The 26,868-nt window shown below is 43.4% G+C and overlaps 1 protein-coding gene across 13 annotated transcripts in view; it reads left to right on the top strand.

Moving 5' to 3' along the window:
- The window catches only part of LDLRAD3 (low density lipoprotein receptor class A domain containing 3), a 209,960-nt gene that overhangs the window by 28,705 nt on the left and 154,387 nt on the right, over nucleotides 1-26,868 (top strand). For 7 of the 13 annotated variants that reach the window (XM_039537426.1, XM_039537430.1, XM_039537432.1 and 4 more), the window contains 2 exons: nucleotides 3,341-3,411; nucleotides 7,068-7,199. Coding sequence is in view for 1 of the 13 variants with exons in the window: in XM_039537419.1 (XP_039393353.1) it covers nucleotides 9,635-9,668 (34 nt within the window). In the remaining 12 variants the exon portion in view is untranslated. Of the gene's footprint in view, nucleotides 1-3,340; nucleotides 3,412-6,004; nucleotides 6,057-7,067; nucleotides 7,200-7,588; nucleotides 7,671-9,556; nucleotides 9,669-26,868 lie in introns of those variants that run through there. The other 6 variants (XM_039537427.1, XM_039537424.1, XM_039537423.1 and 3 more) reach the window with 4 other exon arrangements.

Genomic DNA, 26,868 nt, shown 5'->3' with positions numbered 1-26,868 from the left:
CTGTGGGCTCTGGAACCCCTGGCATTTAAGGGACTGGTGAGGCTTTTCTCTTCAGAGATTGTTATGTGGCTCCTTGCATACAGGGGTGGCTCTATGTTTTTTGCTGCCCCAAGCACGGCAGTCAGGGAGCCTTCGGTGGCGGTTCTGCGGGTAATCTGCTGGTCCCGCGCCTTTGGCGTACCCACCACCGAATTGCCGCTGAAGCAGCGGGACTGGTGGACCTCCCACAGAAACTCTCACAACAACCAGCACACTGCCGCCCCCCACCAGCTTGCTGCCCCAGGCACGTGCTTGCTGCGCTGGTGCCTGGAGCCGTCCCTGCTTGCATAGGCGCTGACTCCGAGGCAGGAGCTACAGATGCTAACTTTCCAATGTGCTGTGGGGTGCTCACTGCTCAACCTCCTGCTGTGCCTCAGGTCCTGCCACCACTCCACCCCTTCCTCAAGGCCCCTGCCCCTTCCCCCAAGCCTGCCATGCCCTTGCTCCTCTCCCCTCCCCACCAGAGCCTCCTGTGCACTGTGAAACAGCTGATTGTAGCAGGCCAGAGGCATGGGGAGGGAGGGGGAGGCACTGGGAGCAGGGGGGGCGCTGCTCAGCTGACATATTACAGTGGCTCTTTGGCAATGTTCATTGGTAAATTCTGGCTCCTTCTCAGGCTCAGGCTGGCCACCCTTGCCATATAAAGATAGTGCAGGGATGGGTGGCCTATAAATGCTTACAATATGCTCCCCTTTACATGCCAGGTGTGTCCATTTGATCAACCATCATGTGGGAATGTGGATGGGAAGATTTGACTCTGCTTTCTAAGCTGAATAAAGTTGGAGTAGTTGAAAGAGCTTCTAGCTTGCTGTAGAACTACTAAGATCAAAACTTTAGACAGCCATAATGATGAGGAATTCTAATGGTTAGATGGATACATGCCAATATGCTAATGTTCATGTTTAACTTAATAAATGCTAATGGTTAAGATGATTTTATAGATGTTTTTGGGACCTACATTTATCATTTTGCCATGATATATTAAAAACAAGATTATTATTATTTTGAATGCATCACAAAGCTGTTGCTAAGCACAGTGCCAAACTTGCTGACTTGTCTAAGTGGCAGCTAGTCATTTATAAAGCACTGCAGTATATTATTACAAGTTTTTGTCCTTAATTAACATAACCCTGAATTTTCATTTCCATCAATCCTGCCAGCAGGCCTGACGCCTGAGCTCATATAAATGACCAGAATTAATTTTTTTTCCAGAATACTGCCTCCCAAGTGAAGCCAGAAGGTTTAGATTGTATTTGGAGACATTAGTAGATTTTTTTTTCCTCCTGCATATCAAACCAGTCTAAACTTCTGGATTATGATGAATTAAACTAAATGAGTCATGCAAAGTCTGCTGGTTAGAAACAGGTTATCAATACTATATTTGGGGCTTGGTCTTCTCAAGTGTTGGGTGCCCTCAACACCCATAGATTTCAAGTTCTCTTGAAGAACATGCCATGTGATTAGTCCTTAGTCAAGCATTAATGAAGATCTACAGCATTGCCAACGGCCGGTGAGGGCATTTGGCACTTTTCAAGACCAAACCCTTTATGCTTAGAGTAACAGATTAGTGCCTTTTCATATTCAAAATGTCCTGAAAGGTTTAATATAATTTTGTAGGAAAATGTGGAAGTTAATAACAATAACTTTCACTTATATGGTACCTTTCTTCTGTGGATCTCAAAGGACTTTACAAACATTCGAGAATTAAGCCTCACAACACCCCTGGGAGGTAGGTATTATTAACCCCATTTTACAAATAGCCCACAGAGATTAAGTGACTGGCCCACAGCTGCACAGAAAGTCAGTGGCGAGCTTCACATAGAACCCAGAAATCCTAACACCCATTCCCCTGCTCTAACTATGAACACAGCCTTAGGAAATATATCCTATTTTATGGGAGAGGGGATCACTGAGAGAAACACCTGGTTTATCTTGAAAAATGCCATGATGAGTTCTTTAACTTCCATGAAGATAGCCACTTGAAAAGACAGAAGGGTCCTTGGTTTAATATCTAATCATACACCATCCCATTTTAGTACTGTGTACGAAACCTAGCCGTGGTGTGGGTTGTTAACTCATAACCTTCCAGAGGCAAAAGTGCTACAAAATGAGCCACACAGACACCATCATCACTTAATCCCATTTAATAGTATTAAATGGTATTTTACGTCAACACACCGGGATGTTTAGAACTAGAGGATTATGATGACTTCATTGCAGGCAGACACAGAAGCTGCACTTAGGGAAAATCCCTCAGGAAAAAACACACGTATCTGTTTAGAATAGTAAAGGGAACACTAGAAACTATGGCCAGTAGCACCTCAATGTGCTTTCCCTACATGCCTGATTCTGAGAAAATTTCTTTCTATAGCCTTTAACTAAAATTGCACAAAGTTATAATACCTGCGTATGTAACTTTCTCATATACATCTAGCCAATCTGTTTACTAAAGTTGAGAATATAGGCCAATCCGCTCTGTTATATGAATGTAATTGCCAGTGAAGACAATGGGAGCAGCACCCATGAAACAGAGTGGAGAATATGGATTTATCTTTATACTGTATATAGTTCCTTACTATATTTTTGACTATGTTCCCCTATTCCTGATACCCTGTGCTGCTACTGTACATTGAGGATCCATGTACATACTGAGCACCCTGAAGTATTTACAGGCTTATCCTTACAACATCCTTGTGAGCTAGGGGAGTGGTGTTATCTACCAGTTTCATCAGGAAACTGGTCACACGGGAAGTCTGTAGCAGAGTTGGACATTGAACACAGATTGCATGAACTGAGTACCAGCCCTACGTCTTAACCAGAAGACACCACTCATTTTCCATTATTTGTAAGCAGTTCATACCATGTCAAGGTGGATCAGAATAGAATGCAGCTCATAAACTGGGGGGTGGGGTGAAGAACCTCTAGAAAATGTGTTGATTCCTGCTTCACTGGAAATCCACTCCTTTAACTGTATCGGACTTGTTCTTGCTCCTATAGAAGCCAATGGGAGTTTTGCCCTTGAGTTAATTAGGAGCAGGAACAGGAGCATTGTACTGAAGGGCTGAAGAGAAAGAAACTCATTCACAGCCCTAGAACCTCTCTTGCCTCCATTTCTCCTGCTCCCAGCCCACTCTCTCCAATGACCATGGAAACCCTTCTTGGTCAATGCTGAAAGAGGCTCCTGCCCACCTCATTGTACTGCTGGCCCCATATCCCTGCATGAAACTTCTCTGGCTTTCATGCTTGTTCTTCCCCATCTCTGGCCCGAGCAGCTGATGTATACTGTTACTTTCTCTTGCAGGCCTGGGAGAGTTGTTTGGAGCCAGCAGAAGGGTGAAAAATGGTCTCATGGGGAGCACAGGGCAGAGGCATGTAAGTTGTGGCATAGGAGTGGTCTGGCAGATGGACAGACTTTGCACTTCCTGCAGCACTGACCCAGCCAAACTTCCCAGTGGTGGAAACCCCTCCTCATCTCTGGCACAGAGAAACAGTCATCAGCTGTCGGAATTAACTTGTTGTCAAGTTGACATCCCCTTGGGAATTTCCTATTAAGGGTTAAAGCTGCATTCAAGAGGTAACTGTGATGGGCTGGATCACAGGAACCCCCTGGGAGCTGCCACCTGATGTGCCAAGACTACCTCTGCTCCTGTTTTCCCTGCCAGTTTAGGACTCCAGCACCCTGTCTTGCTGAGCCAGACACTCCCGTCTGCTCCAACACAGACCCAGGGTCTGAATTACTTGCCCCAAAGCTGCAGGTTTACCTGAAAAGTGTGCTAGTCTTTAGCACTCAGATGCCCAACTCCCAATGGGGTCTAAACCCAAGTAAATTCGTTTTACCCTGTATAAAGCTTATGCAGGGTAAACTCATAAATTGTTCCAGAGTAGCAGCCGTGTTAGTCTGTATCCGCAAAAAAAAAACAGGAGTACTTGTGGCACCTTAAAGACTAACAAATTTATGTAAGCATGAGCTTTCGTGAGCTAGAGCTCACTTCTTCGGATGCATAGAATGGAACACACAGACAGGGGATATTTATACATACAGAGAACATGAAAAGGTGGAAGTATGCATACCAACAGGCAGAGTCTAATCAATTGAGATGAGCTATCGTTAGCAGGAGGAAAAAAACTTTTTGAAGTGATAATTAAGATGGCCTATAGAAGGTGTGAGGAGAACTTAACATAGGGAAATAGATTCAATTGGTGTAATGACCCAACCATTCCCAGTCTTTGTTTAACCCACAGTTAATAGTATCTAGTTTGCATATTAATTCAAGTTCAGCAGTTTCTCTTTGGAGTCTGTTTTTGAAGTTTTTTTGTTGCAAAATTGCCACCTTCAAGTCTGTCACTGAGTGGTTAGAGAGGTTGAAGTGTTCTCCCACTGGTTTTTGAATGTTATGATTCCTGATGTCAGATTTGTGTCCATTTATTCTTTTGCGTAGAGACTGTCCGGTTTGGCCAATGTACATGGCAGAGGGGCATTGCTGGCACATGATGGCATATATCACGTTGGTAGATGTGCAGGTGTATGAGCCCCTGATGGCGTGTCTGATGTGATTAGGTCCTATGATGGTGTCACTTGAATGGATATGTGGACAGAGCTGGCATCGGGCTTTGTTGCAAGGATAGGTTCCTGGGTTAGTGTTTATGTTGTATGGTGTGCGGTTGCTGGTGAGTATTTGCTTCAGGTTGGGAGGCTGTCTATAAGCGAGGACTGGCTTGTCTCCCAAGATCTGTGAGAGTGAGGGATCATCTCTAAGGATAGGTTGTAAATCTTTGATGATGCGCTGGAGAGGTTTTAGTTGGGGGCTGTAGGTGATGGCTAGTGGTGTTCTGTTATTTTCTTTTTTAGGCCTGTCCTGTAGTAGGTGGCTTCTGGGTACTCTTCTGGCTCTGTCAATCTGTTTTTTCACTTCAGCAGGTGGGTATTGTAGGTTTAAGAATGCTTGATAGAGATCTTGTAGGTGTTTATCTCTGTCTGAGGGATTGGAGCAAATACGGTTGTATCTTAGAGCTTGGCTGTAGACAATGGATCGTGTGGTGTGTCCGGGATGGAAGCTGGAGGCATGTAAGTAAGTATAGCGGTCAGTGGGTTTCCGGTATAGGGTGTGCGCTACATTGATGACATCTTCATCATCTGGACTCATGGAAAAGAAGCCCTCGAGGAATTCCACTGAGATTTTAACAATTTCCATCCCACCATCAACCTCAGCCTAGACCAATCCACACAAGCGGTCCATTTCCTAGACACTACTGTGCTAATAAACGATGGTCACATAAATACCACCCTATACCGGAAACCCACTGACCGCTATACTTACTTACATGCCTCCAGCTTCCATCCCGGACACATTCTATGCATCCGAAGAAGTGAGCTGTAGCTCACGAAAGCTCATGCTTACATAAATTTGTTAGTCTTTAAGGTGCCACAAGTACTCCTGGTTTTTTTTTCTCATAAATTGTTCGTCCTCTATAACAGTGTTAGAGAGATATGCACAGTTGTTTGCTCCCCCAGGTATTAATACATACTCTGAGTTAACTAATAAGTAAAAAGTGATTTTATTAAATACAGAAAGTAGGATTTAAGTGGTTCCAAGTAGTAACAGACAGAACAAAGTAAGTCACCAAGCAAAATAAAATAAAACATGCAAATCTATGTCTAAGCAAACTGAATACAGATAATCTCACCCTCAGAGATGTTTCAGTAAGTTTTTTTTCAGACTGGACACTTTCCAGGCCTGGGCACAATTCTTTCCCCGGTACAGCTCTTGTCCCAGCTTAGGTGGTAGCTAGCGGATTCTTCATGATGGCTCCTCCCTCCCTTTGTTCTCTTCCATCCCTTTATAGATCTTTTGCATAAGGCGGGAATCCATGTGTCCCTCTCTGAGTTCCCACCCCGTCCTTCTCAATGGAAAGACACCAGGTTAAAGATGGATTCCAGTTCAGGTGACATGATCACATGTCACAGCAAGACTTCATTACCCACTTGCCAGCACATAGGTATACAGGAAGACTTACAGGTAAAACACAGCCATTTGCAGACAATGGTCCTAGTTAATGGGAGTCATCAAGATTCCAACCACCATTAATGGCCCACACTTTACATAATTACAATAGGCCCTCAGAGTTATATTTCATATTTCTAATTTTAGATACAAGAGTGGTACATTTATACAAATAGGATGATTACACTCAGTAGATTATAAGCTTTGTAATGATACCTTACAAGAGGCCTTTTGCATGAAGCATACCTCAGTTACATTATATTTACTTATTAATTTTTTATAAAATCATATAGACTGCATGTCACAGAAACAAATGTTAAAGATTAGATATTAAATAGAACTCTTATTTTAAACAACAAAATACAGTAATCTTTCCAAATAATGTGAAATCCTCATCAATAAATCTCTAGCCCACAAGCTAGTCTGACTCTATTAAACATGAATTACAAGAACTCAGCCTGTACCCAGCAGTATTTTTGTGCTGATTATTTGAAGACATTTTTAGAAATAATTTGGCAGTTTTTGGCTCTTGTAAACTGACTTCTTAGCCAGAAGAACTTGTGCACTCAGCATTCTCTGCAACTATTAAATGTACCCTGTGAGCATTTCTGAAAGTTAAAGTTTATAACACACATGCAAATTTATTCACCTACCTACTACACATGCAGGAATACTTCCTGACATGAAAGGTATCAATTTTCTTAATGAATAAGAGCAACAGTTTTCCCAAGAAAGCAAAAGAGATCAAAATGGTGTTGTGAACTAATGCTGGTCTTTTAATCTCTACTTGATCCAGAGTGACAATCTACCTTCCTAAAACAGGCCTGCTCCTGCTCCCTTTGAAGCCAAGGATTTCAGTAGGATCCGATTGGGCCCTTAAACTGCAACTATAAATATATTATGGAAAGGCATTACAGATTCCTAAATCTCGGGTTAGGTGACCCTGACTGTACTTCACAAGGACTGTAAGTGCCACAGTCTATCTTTGTTTGACTGGTTATAATGATAAAATCTGTTATTTTCCAGTGATGCCAGGAAGACAGGTGGAGAGGAAAGGCTCTTTAAGAAGTTAGTGTGACCCAGGAACCCCCCAGTGCCAACTAGCAAGGAGGTTACAAGAATATTGTGATCCTGCTAAGTACATTCTGGTTCACCAAGGTATGTTGTATGAAGTTTTATAAGAAAGCCAGGGTCACACTGGTCAATAATATTGTTGTGAAATGTATGTACAGATAATAAATAAGGAGGTATGTATGTATACTGAAAATATGTTCTAAAGTCTATATCAAGGCAGAGTTGACAGGTTTTCTGTGAGACAAAAGATGTTTATTCACTTGTCTCTCTGTCAGCATGTAATTAAGCATTGTAAGCCAACACAATGGTAACCCTATTTACATAGGAAGTCAAGGCAGGGGATGTGAAATTAACAGGGAGGCAGCACACCAGAGAATAAGCCACAGGGGGTCATCCTGACTCTGGGTTCAGACAATTAACTTTTGGGGATATAAGGAGAAGGCAAGGAAGACATCCTTTTATCCTGCACCTAGAAAGTAATCCGGCAGTGCGTTTACATTCATGAAAACAAGATTTCAACCTGCGCTGGATGAAACACTGCAAAGGACATTTGGGGTGAGACAAACTTCCTTATCTTGGAGGTTAGCCCGTTAAATTAAAGTTAGTCTCTAGATACCATGTTATAATTTTGTTTTATGTGTAACAATTTTGTTTCCATTATTCTTACTCACTGTCTCTAGAATCTTTGATGATAAACTTATTGTTGTTTTCACTATTAATATATCTCAGTGCTGTGGTATAATACTGGGAGAGGATCCTGAGTTGAATCATACAGGCTGGTTCCCTTGGGTACAGCAGACCTGGTATTACTATGAGTGTTAAGTGGAGAAGGGGCTGGACACTACAGGGGAACACTTCAAAGGGGTTTAGGGTACAGCTACCATTAACCTGCAAGGCAAAGGAAGGGCTGGTTTAGCCCAGAGGAGAGTTCTAGGGTGGCTAACAGCTTTGAGGTGTCAGGGAGCTGACAGCCAGTTCAATGCCTTAACTAACTGTGGAAAAGAGACAGAACATGAACCTTGGGAGACTATTTGCCTTTAGTTCTGCCCCCCTTTCCAGGCTGCAGTACAAGGACCCATTCATGCAGGTGTGCTACCAGACGCACAAGGGGTGTGGACTCGCTGCCTCTTGCCATGCATTCATTCCAGCTGTTCCTTGGGCAATAGGATCTGGCCCAAAATAAGATAACAAGGACTTCATTACTATCAGTGCCTAGATATTACTACAATGTGTTACTGGAAGAATCAGTATTGTAAACCCCAAGCTCAAAAATGTTTCCAGGAGTTGGGGATTTATACAAAACACCCTAAATCACTGGCAACACACACACACAATTACCATCATTTCAGCTTAGCTTGTAATTGTGTATGAGCCACTTTTCTCTTTGAGTGTGAACATGGGTGGCAGCATATTACTTGTTTTCATGTGATGGGGAAATATGTGAACACAATGTGAGTGCAACTAGGAACCACATGCTTAGAATGAGCACTATGTACAGCAGTAGAGTTGCTTGCTATGGTTTTTGTGTCTGCAGCTATTATTATTACATGCATTTCTGTAATGCCCATCACTGTAATGTCTGGTCACAGAGATAGTGTGTTTGGTGGGTGAGTGACAGGAAAAGAACTGGACAATAGTTCCTTGATGGCAGGGCCGGCTTTAGGAAGTGTGGGGCCCAATTCGAATAGTTTCAATGGGGCCCCAGCAGGGATGACTCACCCGGTGGCGCTCCGGGTCTTCCATGGCACTGAAGGACCCACCACCGAAATGCCGCCAAAGATCCAGAGCGAGTGAAGGACCCGCCGCCGAAGACCCGGAGCGCTGCTGGGTGAGTAAAAATTAAAAAGGCGCCTAAGTTAGGTGCTCTTCTTTAGGACGCAGGGCCCTCTTATGCGCAGGGTCCAATTCGGAGGAATCAGCCTAAAGCCGGCCCTGCTTGATGGGAGTTTGAGGTAGGCCCTGGGCTCTGAATAATCCAGGAAGACAGGAGTTGCAATGGCAGCTCCCTGGTCCCTGTGGCAGGGAGAAGATGCACTGTTACTTCTCTCTGCCAGTGTGTGCACCAGACAAGGAAGGAGAGGGTGTAATGATCCCCTCGTGCGTGCAGCAGGCTGGGGAGCAGGGGTAACTGGTAACTACCCACGCCTGCACCGGGCTAGGGAACGGGGTGCAATGCTAACTCCCCTCACTGTGTGGCCGGCTGGGGTGCAGGAGGCACAACACCCTCCGCTCCCTGGTGCGGTGCATGCATGGGCGGGAATCTCCGCCCCAGGTGCGCCAGCAGGGCAAGAGGGAGAGAGGAGCACCGGGCACAGGAGCCCCGTGGGCGGGCCCGCAGCCAGGGTCCCGGCCGGGGCTGCTGCGCTCTGTGGCTGCGCCGCGGGCCCCTCCCCCGGCCCCGCCCTCCTCTCCCCCTCCCCCCGCCCGGGCCCGCAGCGTCTGTGCCGGGTTCGGGCGGAGACTGGCTCGCGCACGGAGCAGGCGGAAAGGAAAGTTTGCGGAGCGGCCGGCGCGGGGCCATGTGGCTGCTGTGGCTGCTGCTGGGCTCGGCGGGTGAGTGGGGCGGCAGCAGCGGCTCCTTCCCCGGGCTCGCGAGGGAGGGGCGGGCTGGGCTCTCGGGGGGAGGGGGCCGTGGGTACCGCCCCCTCCCAGTGCGTATCGGGCTGGGGAGCGGGGGGTGTGTGCAGCCATGGAGGCTGCCCCCACTCCCATGCACCAAGCTGGGGCGGGGGAGGTGCAGTGGAGGCTGCCCCCACTCCCATGCACCAAGCTGGGGCGGGGGAGGTGCAGTGGAGGCTGCCCCCACTCCCATGCACCAGGCTGGGGCGGGGGAGGTGCAGCCGTGGAGGCTGCCCCCACTCCCATGCACCAGGCTGGGGCGGGGGAGGTGCAGCCGTGGAGGCTGCCCCCACTCCCATGCACCAAGCTGGGGCGGGGGAAGAAGGGCTGTTTGCAGTGCATTCGCCTCCCTGCTGCGCCTTGTGTGGTCTAGCAAGAGGAGAGGAAGGTGTGTGTACACAATGGGCAGGGGGTTTCCTCCCACGAGCAGCGTGTTGCAAGCTGCGCTCTGAGCATTGGACCACCGCCTTAGCTAGGACTTTCTCCTCACTTCTGGATGCATGGAGCCAGCAGACTAGGTTGTTCCTGCCCCTGAGGAGTTGGGGTCGGAGAGCCAGCAGACTAGGTTGTTCCTGCCCCTGAGGAGTTGGGGTCGGAGAGCCAGCAGACTAGGTTGTTCCTGCCCCTGGGGAGTTGGGGTCGGTGGCTGAGCTACTTTGGTCCCTGTGTTGCCCTGGTGTGGTTTCCCTGAGCTGTCACTTGTGGCTTGAAGCTGCAGCCCTAGTCCTTGGGTTGAGAGCAAGGAGGGGAGGAGAGGGGTCAGGAATTTTTCTTCTGCTTCTGAAGTTTGGCCCTTGGATGAAGTAAGGTTAGGAATAAAGCTGCTCCTGTGTCCATGTGGCATGTTGTTAGTGGGGCACTATTGCAGAGCAGTCTGGGCCATGCTCTCATGCAACAAGATACCAACCAGCATGGGCACGTTTATAGAGGGCCATGACTGTATGCTGTACCTTGCAGTGCCTACTGAAGGCCCTGTTCCACAGAGCTTACTGTCTGAAAGCCTAAAAGGGTATGGTATTGCTGGCAAACAACATGATCGGGGTGGAGAAAAAAGAGCGATTTAAAAAACAAACAAAAAGTCAGATTTTTAAAAAATTTAAATCAGATTTGATAAAATGCTTTTTGAGGGAAAAAACCTCTCTAGAGATCGTTTTAATTAAGATGCATTATAGCTCAGAGATATCTCATCATGGAATAGGGATTATAAATTCTAATTCTATAGTGTGAGGCAATATATTCATGTCATGTTTAAGAAAAGTTTTGTAAATGAGTTCCACTAGTTCATGGATTAGGGACCCAATTTTATGGAGTTACAGGGGCTTCTGTATAGATTATTTAGGTTAATCTTTCTATCTACCCCATGGGACTCAGTGCTCAGTCTAGACTATACCACCAGAGATGCTTAGTTTTGCAGTTATCAAACTGTGGCTTTGTGTCTCTAGAGATAACATGCTTGTTAACAGCAAAAATGGTTATAAATAAATAAATGTATAGAGGTGAGAAATAAGAGACCTCAACTCTATTGTCCCTCTGCAAATTTGTGTACACGAAGTCAATCCCTTACTTCTTTCTAAAAGTGCAAAGTTTCAAAAAGTTTTAATGAACAGAAGATTGTTGGGGGCAGAATAGATTTGGACAAGGAGAAGAAGTCTGGAGATAAATGTGAGAAGTGAGGGACATATGCTTGTTTTGTTAAAATATTATATGTTTGTTGTTGAAGAAAAAAAATCCAGAATACTTAATGTTGTTGTTTTAGTTAAATAAAACAATTTAAATGTCTATCTAGTGATATTCTCTTCCTAATAAGGCATGGCAAGAAAATCCTCCAAATATTAATGATTAACCTGTTGAATTGGAGATAGTTCACCTCCCAGTGACTTCATAAATATCTGCTTCAGTTACCTTTGGTAAATGAAATAACCAATCATTCATTTTCTGATATAGCTGTACAACTAATCTGAAAAGTTTTCAAAATACATCACTGTTTAAAAATGTATAGTGTGTACCTTCTAAAAATGAAACGTACATCTATTTCTGAGTTGTGAAGAATATGTATTAAGGTTATAACAACCAACAAGAATGTACTTTTATGTAGAAAACCATGCTTAAATCGAGTCTTCCTGACTAGTGATTTAAATCAAATCCACCCTGCACATGATATGTTTTACAAAATGATGAGACTAAGCAAGATGGAAAGGAATTTGGTTCAGTGCATGTATTGCTGATTCTAATGATACTGAAGCTATTTCTTAGGGTGTTACTGCTTTTCCAAGTTTAGAAGTATTGGCAGTACTTGAGCTATAGCATCATAAAGATGGAAGGTAGTCATTGCTTAATTTGTGCCAGGGCTTGCCACGGCTGAGCCCTGGCACCTCTGGGCTTGCTGCATCAGTTATGAATGTAAAAAAATTGCTTGAGCCATGGCACCTCTTTCACTACAAATTAATCACTGAAGGTCATACCTGGTGGAGGTGTGCATCTTCCTCATGTGGCAGCAACCATTAGAGTATCAGAGTGAGTCACAGACTTTTAATATATTTATTCTCGCAATATCCTTCTAAGGGTGACTGTATTGTTCCTATTTTACAGATAGGGATCTGAGACAGATTTAGGAGACAGTCAAAAGTGTCAAAGGGATTTAAACACACAAGTCAGTGGGTCAACATCCTGTTGATTTGTGTCTAAATTCTTCGGTGCTTTTAAATATCTTTCCCCCTAAATGAGTCGCCGCAGGTCACATAGGACAGTGCTTCTCAAAGTCAGGCTGCCGCTTGTGCAGGGAAAGCCCCTGGCGTGCCGGGCTGGTTTGTTTACCTGCCACGTACGCAGGTTCGGCCGATCACAGCTCCCACTGGCCGCGGTTCGCTGCTCCAGGCCAATGGGGGGAAGCGGCGCAGGACAGGGGATGTGCTGGCCGCCTTCCCGCAGCTCCCATTGGCCTGGAGCGGCGAACTGTGGCCAGTGGGAGCTGTGATCGGCTGAACCTGCGGACGTGGCAGGTAAACAAACCAGCCCCGACTGCTAGGGGCTTTCCCTGCACAAGTGGCGGACCGGCTTTGAGAAGCACTGACATAAGAAGTCCTGTGACAGAGCAGGGCATTTAAGTTGGATCTTCTGAGTTACACTGCCCATCATGGTAAGGCAAATTACTTGACAAATGCAGGAAGGGGGCATTTTGACTTGGCATGTCATGTTTCCATCTTCCAAAAAACTTAAGTAGGAATCTATTGCCTACCTGTTCAGTGAATAGTGTAATAACTCAGCATGCCTGTTATAGGTTAAAGTATTAGATTAATGTTTACTAGGAGATCACAGGTTCCAACAGCAAACCTTATTGGGGAGTAGCCCAGAATGCTGTGCTAGGGAAATAGGTGAAATATGCACAGAGGATGGGTCAAGTGTCTGACTGTATCTGAATGACTTGATGTTGGATTAAGCTTTTTGCAGCTCTCCTGCAGGTGTAAATTATTTCTGCAACATAATCTTAGCAGGCACTTTTCCAGAGTATTTTGGTAGAAGTGTAAGTGGGGCCTGGCTTCATGTTGCCATGTGTGTTACTGAATTGCTTCTTGGTGATGGGATATCTGAAGTGATGATGCATAATGGGTGAAATCCAGAAGATCATGCTTAATTTTTCTCAGAGCATCTGTCATCAGAGTGAAACTGTTACTTATCAAATTTCATAACTTCCTTGATAAAACAGATTGATGTGGTTTGCACTTAAATTAAATGGGCAGCTACCAATACCTACCCTGCAGGTAATGCTTGCCCATGTAAAAGACTCTTCCCCTTTAAGAAGAAGCCTTAAAAATGAGGAAGGAACAATACAACTTTGTGCTGTTTGAACTCCTGAGACTTGTAACATTTTGTGGCTCATGAGTAGTTTTTGCACAGACTTATCTTTTCTTAATTATTATTATTGCCCCAGCAATTGATCTTTTTAGAAACCTTCAGACAACGCTTGGGTGTGGGTATTTAAATTACATTGGCTTCATCCAGTTATGTGCCATTATACTCTGGTAATGTTGCCAAAATGTGTCTAATTTAATTACTCCTAGTAATATGCATATCTCCATGTACTAAAAGCAGTCATGTTCCTAATATAGCCAGTGTGTCAACATGCGTGAGGCCATGGAGGGTCTGTGCTGCAGAGTAAGGGCCTGTTTCGTTCTAACATATTAGTATCCGTCTAATTTTCTTCGTGTTTTTTCCTGCCCCCCTCACAACACCCCCCTCTCATCTGCTCTCACGCCTACCTTTTCTTCATGAGCACAGGGGCAAATAAGAGTGATCTTTCTTATGGGAGTTAGTACTTCAGATTTCTGTCTGTAGTCTGCATAAATCCAGTATGGTGGCTGTGCAACAGTTTCCCTTCAGTTATTTAACCGGAGCCTCTGGCTTATGTTGGTGTAAGATGGTAATTAACATTCAAAGAGCTTTCTAAAAATATTTTTTGGAATACCTGTCGTGTTCAGATTTTCTTTTGAAGATCAAAATATTGGATTTTTGGTTTTTTGGTACATGTTTCTTCCTCTCTCTATATCAGGGGTTCTCAAACTGGGGATCGTTATAATGGTGTTAAATATATTAAAAAGTGTTTTTAATGTACAAGGGGGGAGTTACACTCAGAGGCTTGCAATGTGGAAGGGGTCACCAGCACAAAAGTCTGAGAACTCCTGCTCTATGTTGACTCCCCTGCAGTCTTCCCACAGGGAGGATGTCTTTTATTTATTTTATTTATTTTTCCTAGCCCCTAGTCTTCTCTTGAATTTTAGTTTTTGATAATTGGTTAAAGTGGCTTTTCCATAACTGCCATCTTTTGGGATGCAGGTAAGGGAAACTTGGAACTTCTGGGGGCATAGAAATCCTAGTAAATTTATGAATGGTTGATTTAAGTTCTTAGTTCCAGAGAGCTCACAAGAATGGCTGTAAACTTTGATTGTGTCAGTGAAGATTAGCAAAACAAATCTTAATCTTTAAATCCTGTAATTGGCCCAAATGTTGCTTCTGATCAGGTAAGGCCTTATCTACAGAGGAAAGGTTATGGGGTTTTGTTTTTTTAGTATAGCCTAGGATGTGAATTTAAACCAGTGTAGTCATGCTAGTGTAACACCCTGTGTAGACACTCTTAGGACTTACCTACATGGGAAAGTTTTACTGGTTATACAGCTATAACCTCCTATGTGGATGCTCTTATCCTGATAGAAAAGTGGCTTTTTCCATTTAGCTTAAACTCCTTCCCAAGTTGCATTGGCTAAACTGAAATGAGTGTCCACATGGGGTTATACCTGCATAGCTAGTAAAACTTTTCTGTGTAGATGGGGCCTAAATGAAGTATTAGCTGTACCTGAATTTTGATCCTGTCTATTGCTGTGGTGTGTTCTGTCTGGATGTTTTAGGCCTCTTCAAGCAAGTCTAGATGTAAAATCATTGGGTTTTAATCCAGTGTTTCTTCTCCTGCTGAGAAGAGCAAATGATCCGAGATTACATGAACCACTGGTGCTTAGTGTAGGTAAATGTAGAGTTCTCTTTGATCATATTTTTCAGGGTTAAGTGTAAACTTGGGAAAAAAACAAGTGAGAATTCTTGTTTTTTCATGATTAAAAAAGTCCTGTAAAGCCTGCCTGTACTGTTGATGTGATGCAGGTCTTGGAAATGTGAAAAACCTTAGACAGCTGGAAAGTTAGAATGCCATTCACAACTGAGATTCCTGTGTGTCCAGTCTTAGATGCCAAGTTCCAATTTTACGACTTCCCTGTTGAACAACCTTTACATATGATATGCATGTTTACTAAAAATGTAGTCAACTGACTGAGCACTGAGCAGGGCCTGTCTTTAACTCTTTTTTTCCCCTTTCACCATAGCTAATGCTGCTGGAATCAGCAGAGCACTGCCAGTGAACAAACTCAAAACATGCGCACGCAAATTTTTAGCATTGCAGACATTTGTGCACTTGGGAACTCTGTAAAACACAATCAGAGACTTGCTTAGCAAGTAAAACGTGTCATTAATGCATATTAAACTTAACAGTGCAGATTAACTTAGAACACTTGTGCACAATTACACAAATGTAAAATATTTGCTTAGGTTGGTTTTGATGTGTACTGACTTTCAAGGCACTGCACGGAGATTTTTTTTTTTAAAGTGGGAATTTTGTGGCTGAGAATCCCATGTAGCGCATACGTTAAACTAGCCCTTACATCTTTATCATATTGCCACATATTCCCCTTCCCCACCAAATATCTAGAATCATCTGTTTGTCTTGAGTAGTTACATTAAAAGATATACAGAAGTCATAAGTATTATAGACAGTCGCTTTCAAATAATAACTTGAAGAGGAGTGGGAGTACTTTTGTGAATGTTATCCCTATTCACTGTCCTGGCTGACAAGGACAAAATCATACATGGTAGTCTCTGAAATGTGTTCTCTCTATTCTGTAAAACATTGGAATGGACTTTAAATTATATTTGCACTCCTTGGTGCCATCCTATTAAAATTTCTGGGTCTGGTTTTCATGCTTCCACCCCCATGTTCTGTTTCTTTGCTTTGTGCTTTTAAACAAAGGAGCATACTTAAAATTCACAAAGATTCTGACAGTAACTGTGTACAAGTCAAGAAGCCACCTGCTCAAGCATGCTGGTGGGAAAGAAGGAATAAGTGCTGCAACAGAGCTCGAAATATTTGCCAAAGAAATAAATCTTATCGCCAAAGGCTGATATGAAGGATGGGAAGTAGTTGAAAGGAAGCATGCTGCTGAGAAGCCCTATTTCAACTGCTTGGAAGGGTATTAGAGAGACAAGATGGGTAAGGTAATATCTTTTATTGGACCAACTTCTGGTGGTGGTACAGAAAATCTTTCCGTGGGTATTGGAATTTCTGTCAGGGTGATGTCCCTAAACATTGCTTGAGGGCAATGCCTTTCATATTAAAGGCCTGGCTATTGGAAATCTGAAGTTTGAAGACAGCCTAGATTGTGTCTATCTAGATTGTTATTCCTCTACTTTTTGGGCTGCTGGAAGGGAAAATGAACTTATCTTCTCCTCCACCCTCTTGTCCCCAACAAGAGCCTCCTAGCAGCCAGAAAGGATGTGTTTACCAATTGGGGGTGGGTGCCTCTGAATAGCTTGAGGCTATGGCTACACTTGCACTTCAAAGCGCTGCCACGGCAGCGCTTTGAAGCGCTAAGTGTAGTCAAAGCGCCAGTGCTGGGAGAGAGCTCTTCCAGCACTGTCCGTACTCCACCTCCCTGTGGGGAAAACATACAGCGCTGGGAGCTGTGACCACATTGGCGCTTTGCAGTGCCGCAATTTGCAGCGCTGGACAGGGTGTGTTTTCACATCCTGCTGCAGCGCTGCAAATTTGCAAGTGTAGCCATGGCCTCAGTCTCTGACTCCACTCTTTCAAATAGACTTTCTAAGCAGCAGTAGATTGACAAAAATAGCATCAATTACAATTTCACAGCAGCTTCAGGGGGTTCTGAATAGCAGCAATGATACTTAACCACAGTCGTGTCAGTTTCCGCTGACTGGAAAAGCTATGAGCAGTCACAGAGGCATTGGAACTTTGTGTCATTGGAATCAGGATGATTGTGCTACAGTGGCTTGCATCCAGCTGCAAAGGATTGTGAGGCTGGAGTTTGCAGCAAGGAACCTTGGTAGGAAGAGGAGGTATAATGTGACAGGGTCACTTTTGCTTATGAAAGACAAGGAATAAGGTATATCTTCACTGTACTATGAGAAAGAGAGCACAAGATGAAATTGCTGGTAGGTAACATTGATTATACACGTTGTGAAAAAATAACTTCATCACAATCTGTGTCTGGTGCAGTGGGAGACTATCAAGTCAGGTGGCTAAATTAAAAAGAAAAGCTGGATAATTTTATGAGACTGCTGTAACGTGTACCTATGTCTGATGGGGCAAAGTGTCATGCTTCTGGACATAGACTCATAGACTTGATGGGGAAGGGGCAGTCTGTCTTCTGAAGCATCAGATATTGGCCACTGTGAGGCAGTGGGATATTGGAGTTGATGGACTGATCTGGTGTGGCATATCCTACATTTCTTACATTTTCAAAACAATACAATTGAGATGCATCTGCAACTCTGTGACAATTTACGGCTGCTGTCTAGGAGGACCTGAAGCAAAATTAACCTAATTTGTCACCTATACACAGATTTTTATGTATTTTTTACCCAACAAATCCCACTAGAATAGCGTCTCACTCTAACAAGTTCCTTGTGTAGTTATGTTGTCTGTTTATGCAGGAATGGAGTACCCTGGCATGCTTGAGAATTCTGTTGCTGGACTGCAATCTGCAGTAATTAGAACAGTACTCTGAATTTTAGTGCCTTCTCCATGGCAGGCCAAATAATCAGTTTTGTGAGCTGGTGAATGACCCCTTAGGTTGTCATTATTCAGTTGTTGTGCCTGGCACAGATTGAAGCTGATGATGTCCTGGCTATAGTAAGCAAGCAGCTTGCTGCATGTGTTTGAAGTGACATTTTCTGAAGTTTGACTTGAAAGCAATTTCAGCATCAGTCATTTGAAGGTAGAGGAGAAGAAAGACTTCTGGCTTCTAAGTTTAAAAACCATTCTTGAGTCCTAAGGAAAATTAATCCCTTTTTGGCAAAACTGCTGTGACAGAACATGCTAAGATAACAATCAAATATGTCAAGTGAAGTCGATTTTAAATGATCATTTAAAAGGAAACCCATATATCTGACATGAAGTCAGTGACAGAGTTGGAGAAGTCCTGCGTGTGTACTTGTGCAAGTCGCATAATTGCCATCTGCCTCAGTTTACCCAGATTTAAAATGTATACAATACTTCCTCTCACCACACGGCAGGCTGTAAAGCTTAATTTATTAAAACTTGTGAATTGTTTGTAATCTTGGATTAAACATGCTATTATGATATAATGTATTGTCTTTCAGCAGAGGCAAAAAGAATGTTTTTCAGTTTTTACTAGTATTTTTCCACCTGGGAGCTTGCTTTGTTAGGCCTCCCTTTGAAGGTCTACTCTTGTGAAGCTACTTCCTAGGCAAATTGTCCTCTGAGAGTGTCTGTCTTGAAATATGGGTTTTCAGTTTTCATAAACAATGTTTCTGGAAATCCGATTGATGTTTGTTTTACGAAACTAGATGATTCTAAATGGAAACAAAACTGCACCAGTTGGGAACAGTTCAAACTTGATGCCTCTGTCAGCATGTTGCGGAATAGCTCAGTCCAGAGAGGGAAAAGTCAATTCTCACTTAATGTTTGCCAGAGTATTTTGGTTCAGTCTCTGTTGCAGGTGGCATGGCACTGCAGTAATCAGGGGTGTGTACACTGTAGGGCCATTTTAAGATTAAAGCATGTGAACTTGGGCTGCTAAGGTTCATTTAAAAGAAGCAAGGAATCCTGTGGCACCTTATAGACTAACAGACGTTTTGTAGCATGAGCTTTCGTGGGTGAATACCCACTTCTTTGGATGCAAGTAGTGGAAATTAGCATCCGAAGAAGTGGGTATTCACCCACGAAAGCTCATGCTACAAAACGTCTGTTAGTCTATAAGGTGCCACAGGATTCTTTGCTGCTTTTACAGAACCAGACTAACACAGCTACCCCTCTGAAGGTTCATTTAATCTTCCAGTTTTAGTCCCTGTATAGAGTTTGATTGGTCCTTCCTTCATGCCGCCACCTGCGTTGGAGAATTTTCCTAATTGAGAGGGGGAGATGGAAGGATTGTGAGCTTTATCAGTATTTGTTGTGGAGTTGTGCATACTGCTTGCAGAATCCTCATAGATGGGAGATGGAGAGAAGTAGCATGGAGAGGGCACTGGACTGGCACTGAGTGAGCCTGGTTCTCTTTCTGGCTGCATAACTGATCTGCTTTGTGACCTTGGGCAGGTTCCCTCCTCTCTCTCTTTCTCCTGCTAACTGATGTCTGTCCTACCTGTTAGATTAGAAAATTTCTGGGTCAGGGACTCTTTCTTTACCATGTGTTTATACAGCTCCTAACACAATGGAGCCTTGATCTCAGCTCTGGCCCCTAGGTGCTGTTGTACAAATAATACTCCTATGGATGCAAAACCACTCCTCAAGTTAGTAATTCCTCTAGAAACACTATCCCTACTGGTAGAACTGGTTCATAACAATTATTTTGTGCCTTGGCCACTGTAAATTCATCTCTGGCCTTCCTACTCATTGCAGGATTCCCCCGTATCCTTTCTCCCTATGCCAGGGGCTCTGTTTTTCTCCCTTTTTCCCCCCTCCCCTCAATTATAGGGGATCTGCCTGTACCACATTTCTCAATTTGTATAGGATCTGTGTTTGTTTGGCCAATAAAATTCAAGAGCAGATGTATATGAATGGAAACCTATCAGATTATTTTATTTTGTTGAATTTCTTGTTCCCTCTTGTGTCTCAGTACTTGCTTGTTTTGATTTATAAGATCACTCTGTAGGGCGTGTTTTGGGCTCCATGGACCTTGGTAATGTCTCTTTAGTAGTAATCAGCAGGGAGGGCAGTGTCTAGAGCAAAGGGGGATGGAAGTCAGGGCTCCTAGATTCTCTGAATTGATTTAAATTGCTTTAGTTAAATCTTCTATTCATTCATGATTTGTCAGCAAGTAGAAAACCTTGTCTTTAATGAATTTTAATTGTATTTTGCATTTGTACTACTTAAGGTTTTTTTCTAAAGAGAGGTTGATTCTCATTAGTTGGTAACTATTAAAACATTGATTTGCAACTAATAGCCTTTACACTAAATTTGGTGCTTCCTTTTGCTAACCAGGAGGATATACACATTTAATCTATATACATTTATCTAAGCAATTATATAGCTTACTCATAGACCAGGAGTGGGCAAACTTTTTGGCCCTAGGGCCACATCGGATACAGAAATTGTATGGAGGTCCGGGTAGGGAAGGCTGGAGGAGGCTATGCCTCCTCAAACAGTGAGGTGTGGCCTGACCCCCTATCCAGCCCCCCGGAACCTCCACTCCATCCAACCCCCCTGCTCCCCACCCCAACTGTCCCCCAGGACTCCTGCATCCTATTCAAACACCCCTGCTCTCTGCCCCTGACCATCCCCCCTGGGACGTCCATGCCCTAGCCAATCCCCCCTGTCCCCCACCACTCCCCAGGGCCCCCTATCCAACCCTCCCTGCTCTCCCTACCCCACGTTACCTGTGGGGTGGGGGAAAGAGGGGCTCAGTCCTTTCCCTGTGTGTTTCCCCTGCTCGTTTGGCTGCTCTCCCTGGCAGTTGGGCAGGGCTCACTCCCTGTCTGGGCTTGGCTGCTGGGTAGAGGGGCCAGGCATGCTGGAGGTGGAGGGGGGCCCTGGCTTGCTCTGCCCCATCCCCGGCAGCAGGACCCAGGACCCTTGACCGCCCCCCCCCCCAGCCCATTCCACGTCCCCCCCTTGGAAGTCCCCCTGACAGCGCCGCCAGACCTGGGGGAACTGTGACTGCGAGGGAGGGAGGGAAGGGGAGCAGAAGGAGAGGGGCCAGGGGATAGCCTCCACCGCGCGGCCGGGGAATTGGGCTGGCTCCTCCGCAAGCATGTCCTGACCCTGCTCCCTGGCAGGAGCTCGGGGGCCAGAGGGAAGGGTCCTGCGGGCTGGATGTGGCCCGCGGGACGTAGTTTGCCCCTCGCTGTCATAGACTTTAAGGCCAGAAGAGACCATAATGATCATCTAGTCTGACCTCCTGCACATTGCAGGCCACAGAACCGTGCCCACATTGCTATAATAGACCTATAACTTCTGGCTGAGTCACTGAAGTCCTCAAATCATGATTTAAAGTCTTCAAGTTATAGAGACTCCACCACTTACACGACTTTAAACCTGAAAGTGACCCTGCCCCATGTTGCAGGGAAGGGTGAAACACCTCCAGGATCTGCGCCTCTGTATAGGAGCCATAGGGGGGACATGATGCTTTTGAGAGCTGTTTGAGGTAAGCGCTGCTTGGAGCCTGCACCCCTGAGCCTCTCCCTGCACCCCAACCCTCTGCCCCCACCCTGATCCTTCTCCCATCCTCTGAACCCCTCGATCCCAGCCCAGAGCATCCTCCTGTGCCCCAAATTCCTCATCTCCAGCCGGAGCCCTTACCCCACCCTCCACACCATATCCCCCTCCTGCCCTCTGAACCCCTCAGTCCCAGCCCAGAGCACCCTCCTACACCCCAAACTCCACACCCCCCAGCTGGAGCCCTTCCCTTCCCCCCTGCACTCCACTCTCACCTCAGCCTGGAGCCCCCTCCCACACCGTGAACTCCTCATTTCTGGCCCCACCCCAGAGCTCTCATCCCTTCCTGCACCCCAACCCCAATTTTGTGAGCATTCATGGACCACCATACAATTTCTATTCCCAGATGTGACTCTTGGGCCGGAAGGTTTGCCCACCCATGATTTAGACTCTGAGCATGTGGGCAAGACCCAGCAGCCAGACACCTGGGAAAGAGTTCTCTGTAGTAACTCAGAGCCCTCCTCAACTAGTGTCCCATCACTGGCCGTTGAAGATATATTAACTTACATTTATTCACATTCTTAATTTGTACATTTTTATTATGTTGGAAAATGGATAATGATGCATTATTTACTGAACAATTTTTTTTTACTTATTTTGTGTCAAGCTCTGCTTGGATAGAATTTCAATTAAAAATGTACAAAAACAGCATTTGAATGTTTTTATTAAATAAAATTACTGTAAGATTTTTTTTAACAATGTGTTTTTAATTTAAAACTAATTGATTTATTAAACGAAGGAGGTATTATCTGTTACTGTTAGTGAATTGAACTGATTGTTTCTGGTCACCATGACCTTCAAGATTTTGAAACTAGTAGATCGCATTCTCTCACATTATTTTTATTCATATATTGGTAGAGGGGGAAAAAGCTTTCCTGCTTTTTCAACTCCCAGTTGGTTACTTGACTTTGAATGTCACTGAAATGAACTTGTTGAATAAACTGAAAAGAAAATATTCTCTCTGCACCTGCAGAAGAGGCTACTGCTATCAAAAGCTGATTTACCACTTAAACTAGTTCCTGGTGCTTAGCCAGTGACTTCCACCAGTTCAGTGGTTTGACTTTCTTTAAAACTTGGCAGCAAAGCTGTCCTGCTTCATATTATTTTTGTAATTAATTTACACGGTTTTAATGGATAACAACCTATGTTAAGGCCTAAATTTATTATTTCAAATTTAAATTAATGGGTGTTTTTTTTAAAGTAAACCTGTAGTTAATTTAAATAAAAACTGATTTATTTTTATTTTTTAATCAGTTATCTACCTTGTTCTCTTCCCGTCTCTTCTACTGACTCTGTGTGTCCTTGAACAAGTTATTTAATCTCTGTGACCATATATGAAATGGGGTAAATAGTTACCTGTGTGTGTGTGTGTATGTATGTGAGAGAGAAAAATGAAAGGTGCTAGAGCAGGCAAAATATTGTTAGTTATGCAGAATAGATCAACTTTGTTAGATACTACAAACCATATTATCGCCTCAAAACAAGATATGTTACTAGACTCAGCATTTTTATCCTCCACAGGAAGCTTATTGCAGAAAGAAGAATAAACATCGGGGCAATGTACTCCTGTAGTATTATGACAAGTAGAAAAGCTAACAAGTCTCATTTCAAGAGCACAAATTGGTCAGGTAGCCCAACTCAGAATTATGCAATATTGGGAATTGGGTGGAACCATGCAGTATTACAACTAACGTGCTGTCTAATTGGAACCTAAGTCAGTGCCTTTAAGTGGTGTGTTATATGTCCTCCTGTTTTGGAATGGCAATCTAGCTGCAGAATTCTGGGCCATCTGGAATTTATTGCTATGCTTATCTAGAGGGATAATAAGTAAAATAAATTGCAAGGATCTGTGCAGTGGCAAGACACAAATTCGGTTTATCAAGGTCTTGGCATTAGGAAAATGAGAATCTTTTCAATTGTTCGAAAACAGTGCATGGAGAGACCACTTAGATACTGAGATCAAGACCCACACAGGGCTTACAAAATGCATATTATTCTTGATGGAAATCCTGGAGTCCAGCGGCACTCATTATTTTATCAATTAATTAAAAAAGAATAAGTCACTAAACTCATTGGACACAGTTAAAAATCACTCGCAAAAGCAGCTACAGAAAGTGTTTTGATTACTCTCCACTCAAACTCGGTGTTAAACAAACAAACAAACAAAAAACAACAACAACAAAAACCCACAAAAAACAAACAAACAAAACCCAAACCCACCAAAACAAAACACTACATTGCGCGCACACAGTTCTACTCCGGAAAGAGGATGAGGGAGAGAACAAACCATAAGTAAAAAAATGTTAGACCCGTCACAACACTCCTGGAAGGTGTATGGATATTAGTGTGATGAGGGAACTATAAGAACCTACATAGAACAGAATATGATAGTTTTGCTTGATGTTGCAAAGTATTGTAGGATTTAAATGGTAGCGGCTCAGTCACTTCACCATATAACTGATGTTTTGCCCATTCTAGTCTCATCCTTTCATAATTAAAACCTGTTGTTGAAGTTGCAGCAAAGGGTTGAAGTAGTCTTTGTTTTTAAAACAATGTTGTCTAGCTGTTGTCTTTGTTTTAAATGGAGAGATTTTCCTCTGTTTAAGCTGAGTGTAATTGAATCAGTTTAGTGGATGGTTGATGCAGGACAAGCATGAAAATAAATCCTTGGGTAATTCTGTCACTGAGCTCTAAAAAGCAAACTGAGCTGTTACCATAGAAGGGTGAAACCTTCTGTTTTCTGTCTGAGTCTAGAGACATGAACAGAGAATATAAAATTCAGGAACCAAACCAACTCCTTTCTTCCCCTCCCAGCCACCCAAAAAAAAAAAAAAAGCACGTGGGGGTTGAGGAGAGGGAACGGAATTAAAATCTACGCTGTTAACAACTTGGCAGGGCTTCAAGATTGGACTGAACTTCATTTTCAAGGCAGTGCCAACAAAGTGCCAAAGAAAACCATGTTAAAGGGCTGGCAGGATGACCAAAAGATCCATGCACTGTCCTGTTGCTAGGGCAATCCTGAATGCTCTTTGTGGACACTGATCAAACATTGCATCAGAAATCTCCCTTGGAGCATGTTAGGGTTTCTGGATTGCTTCAGCAAGTTTGAGGCACTGATGCAGCAGGGCTTTTCCCCCTAGAGAGGCAGCACCACACTTTCATTTTCTGCCTTCTCGTTGATAGCCTTCACTTTCTAACATAGTCCAGAGTAATTAAAAATAAACAATTTTAAGATATACCTTTTTCATATCTAGATTGTTCCTCCTCCCCGGTTGGCACATGTTGACCATTTTTTGCTTTGGTCCTACTGTTCCATAAAATCTTGTTGGTGGAGTGGAAAAGGGAAATTTTACTTTTTTAGTTTCCCTTTTAAGAGATTATATCCCCACACTGAATATAATAGAGACTTGGCCACAGTCTTCAGTGTTCACTAATTTTGGTGTCCAACTTGAAGGACTGATCTACGAGAGTTCCTGAACACTTGACACTCCCATTGAAGTAACAGTATCTGGAAGTGCTTAGTCTCTTGGTACCTTATATAGGACACCCAAAATAAGTGGAAACATTGAAAACACTGGCCATGCAGTGATGTATGAAAAGTCAGTCACTTTGGTTTTTATTTGACAAGGAGGCATTTTAACATACTTCAAATATGTTAAATATGCATCTGATGAAGTGGGTATTCACCCACAAAAGCTCATGCTCCAATACGTCTGTTAGTCTATAAGGTGCCACAGGACTCTTTGCTGCTTTTTCAAATAAGACGGTGTATCTTTCTTTCTCTTTCTTTTTCTGTCTCCATCTCTACTCCTGTTCATGTGATCTGAGTTAAAGGCTACTTATTAATGACTTCTACACAAACTAGAATACACTGTCTAACCAGAATGGATCTCCTTAAAATTTCTAATGGGACCATTGAAAATCTGCCAAGGGAGTTTTTAGATTTTTACGATGAATTCTTTAATGGAAGCTCTGGACAGTTATTTGGTTAACAGCTGTCAGGTTAGCCTCGGGCCACTTACTTTCCAATTTCCAAGCATTATATATAGAGAAATGTCCGCCTCGTTGGATCTTATTACTTAATTAGCTGAGTCAAACTAAATCTAAAAACTTAAGAAGCAGTTTTGATCACTCTGACAGGGCACTCAAGTCCTAGCTGAGGTTGAATGGAGAGTTGCTTGCCCATATGATTTATTAATTGTTTTCTTGGCTGCAGCTCCTCAATGTGTTCTCATGGGAAACTATGCAGTCAGTCACCATTGTGAGTTATATAGAGCATAGTCTAGCTTCATTTTTATCTCTAGTGTATGTATTGCTTGCTTGCTCACCAAAAATCAGAGTTAAGCAGCACACCTTGTGTAAACACGTTTTCCCTTTCCCTTTCCAAAAGCAATCCGTGTAACTTCCTGAGTGCTACAATGTTCAAATCTTAGTGGTTGACTTATTTTAAAGAGATTAGCTGCTGAAATGTTTATTGATGCAGTTGATTTTTGGCTCATTTAAAAGTTTTAACAACAAATATGTACTGATCATGAATGCAAGTTTTTGATTTAGTTATAAGCAGTTTTACTTTCATTTGAATACTTGGTTGCAATTTTAGTTTTGAAATGAGGTTCTTTATGATGTTTCACATATTTTAAAATACTGAAGTTTATTTTCATTGACTAAAGAAATATGCATTATGGGTCAGAGTCAGACCTCCTGAATTCTAATTCTTGCTCTGCTGCTGACTCACTGTGTGACTTTGGCAAATCATTGAACTTCTGCCTCAGTTTTTTGCCATCTGTAAAATGGGGATAATAGAAATGTACTTGCCTCATAGGATGATAATGTTTGTAAAACATCTTGAGGTTGGAAGCAAAAACTCCACACAGGTGGAGCCTTCTGTATCATCCAAAATTGAAAGTGTTAAATATAGGCCAAATTGTTCTGTATTTTTGTAATCTGAGTAGTAACTTTTTTGAGTGCCTAACTTCCAGGGGCCTGATTTTCAGAAAGTTGTAAGCTCCGTTCCCTGCTCGTCCCTTTTAAGATGTTATGAGTTGGGCACCGGAAACTGAAGCATCCAAAATCACTGGTCATTTAACCCCCCCCAGAACATCAAAAGAAATAACTAACTCTTGGCCA

Source organism: Mauremys reevesii, linkage group 4 (genome assembly GCF_016161935.1).
Source record: "Mauremys reevesii isolate NIE-2019 linkage group 4, ASM1616193v1, whole genome shotgun sequence".
In the NCBI taxonomy this organism is placed as follows: Eukaryota; Metazoa; Chordata; order Testudines; family Geoemydidae; genus Mauremys; species Mauremys reevesii.
This window is presented reverse-complemented; position numbering and strand designations above follow the sequence as displayed.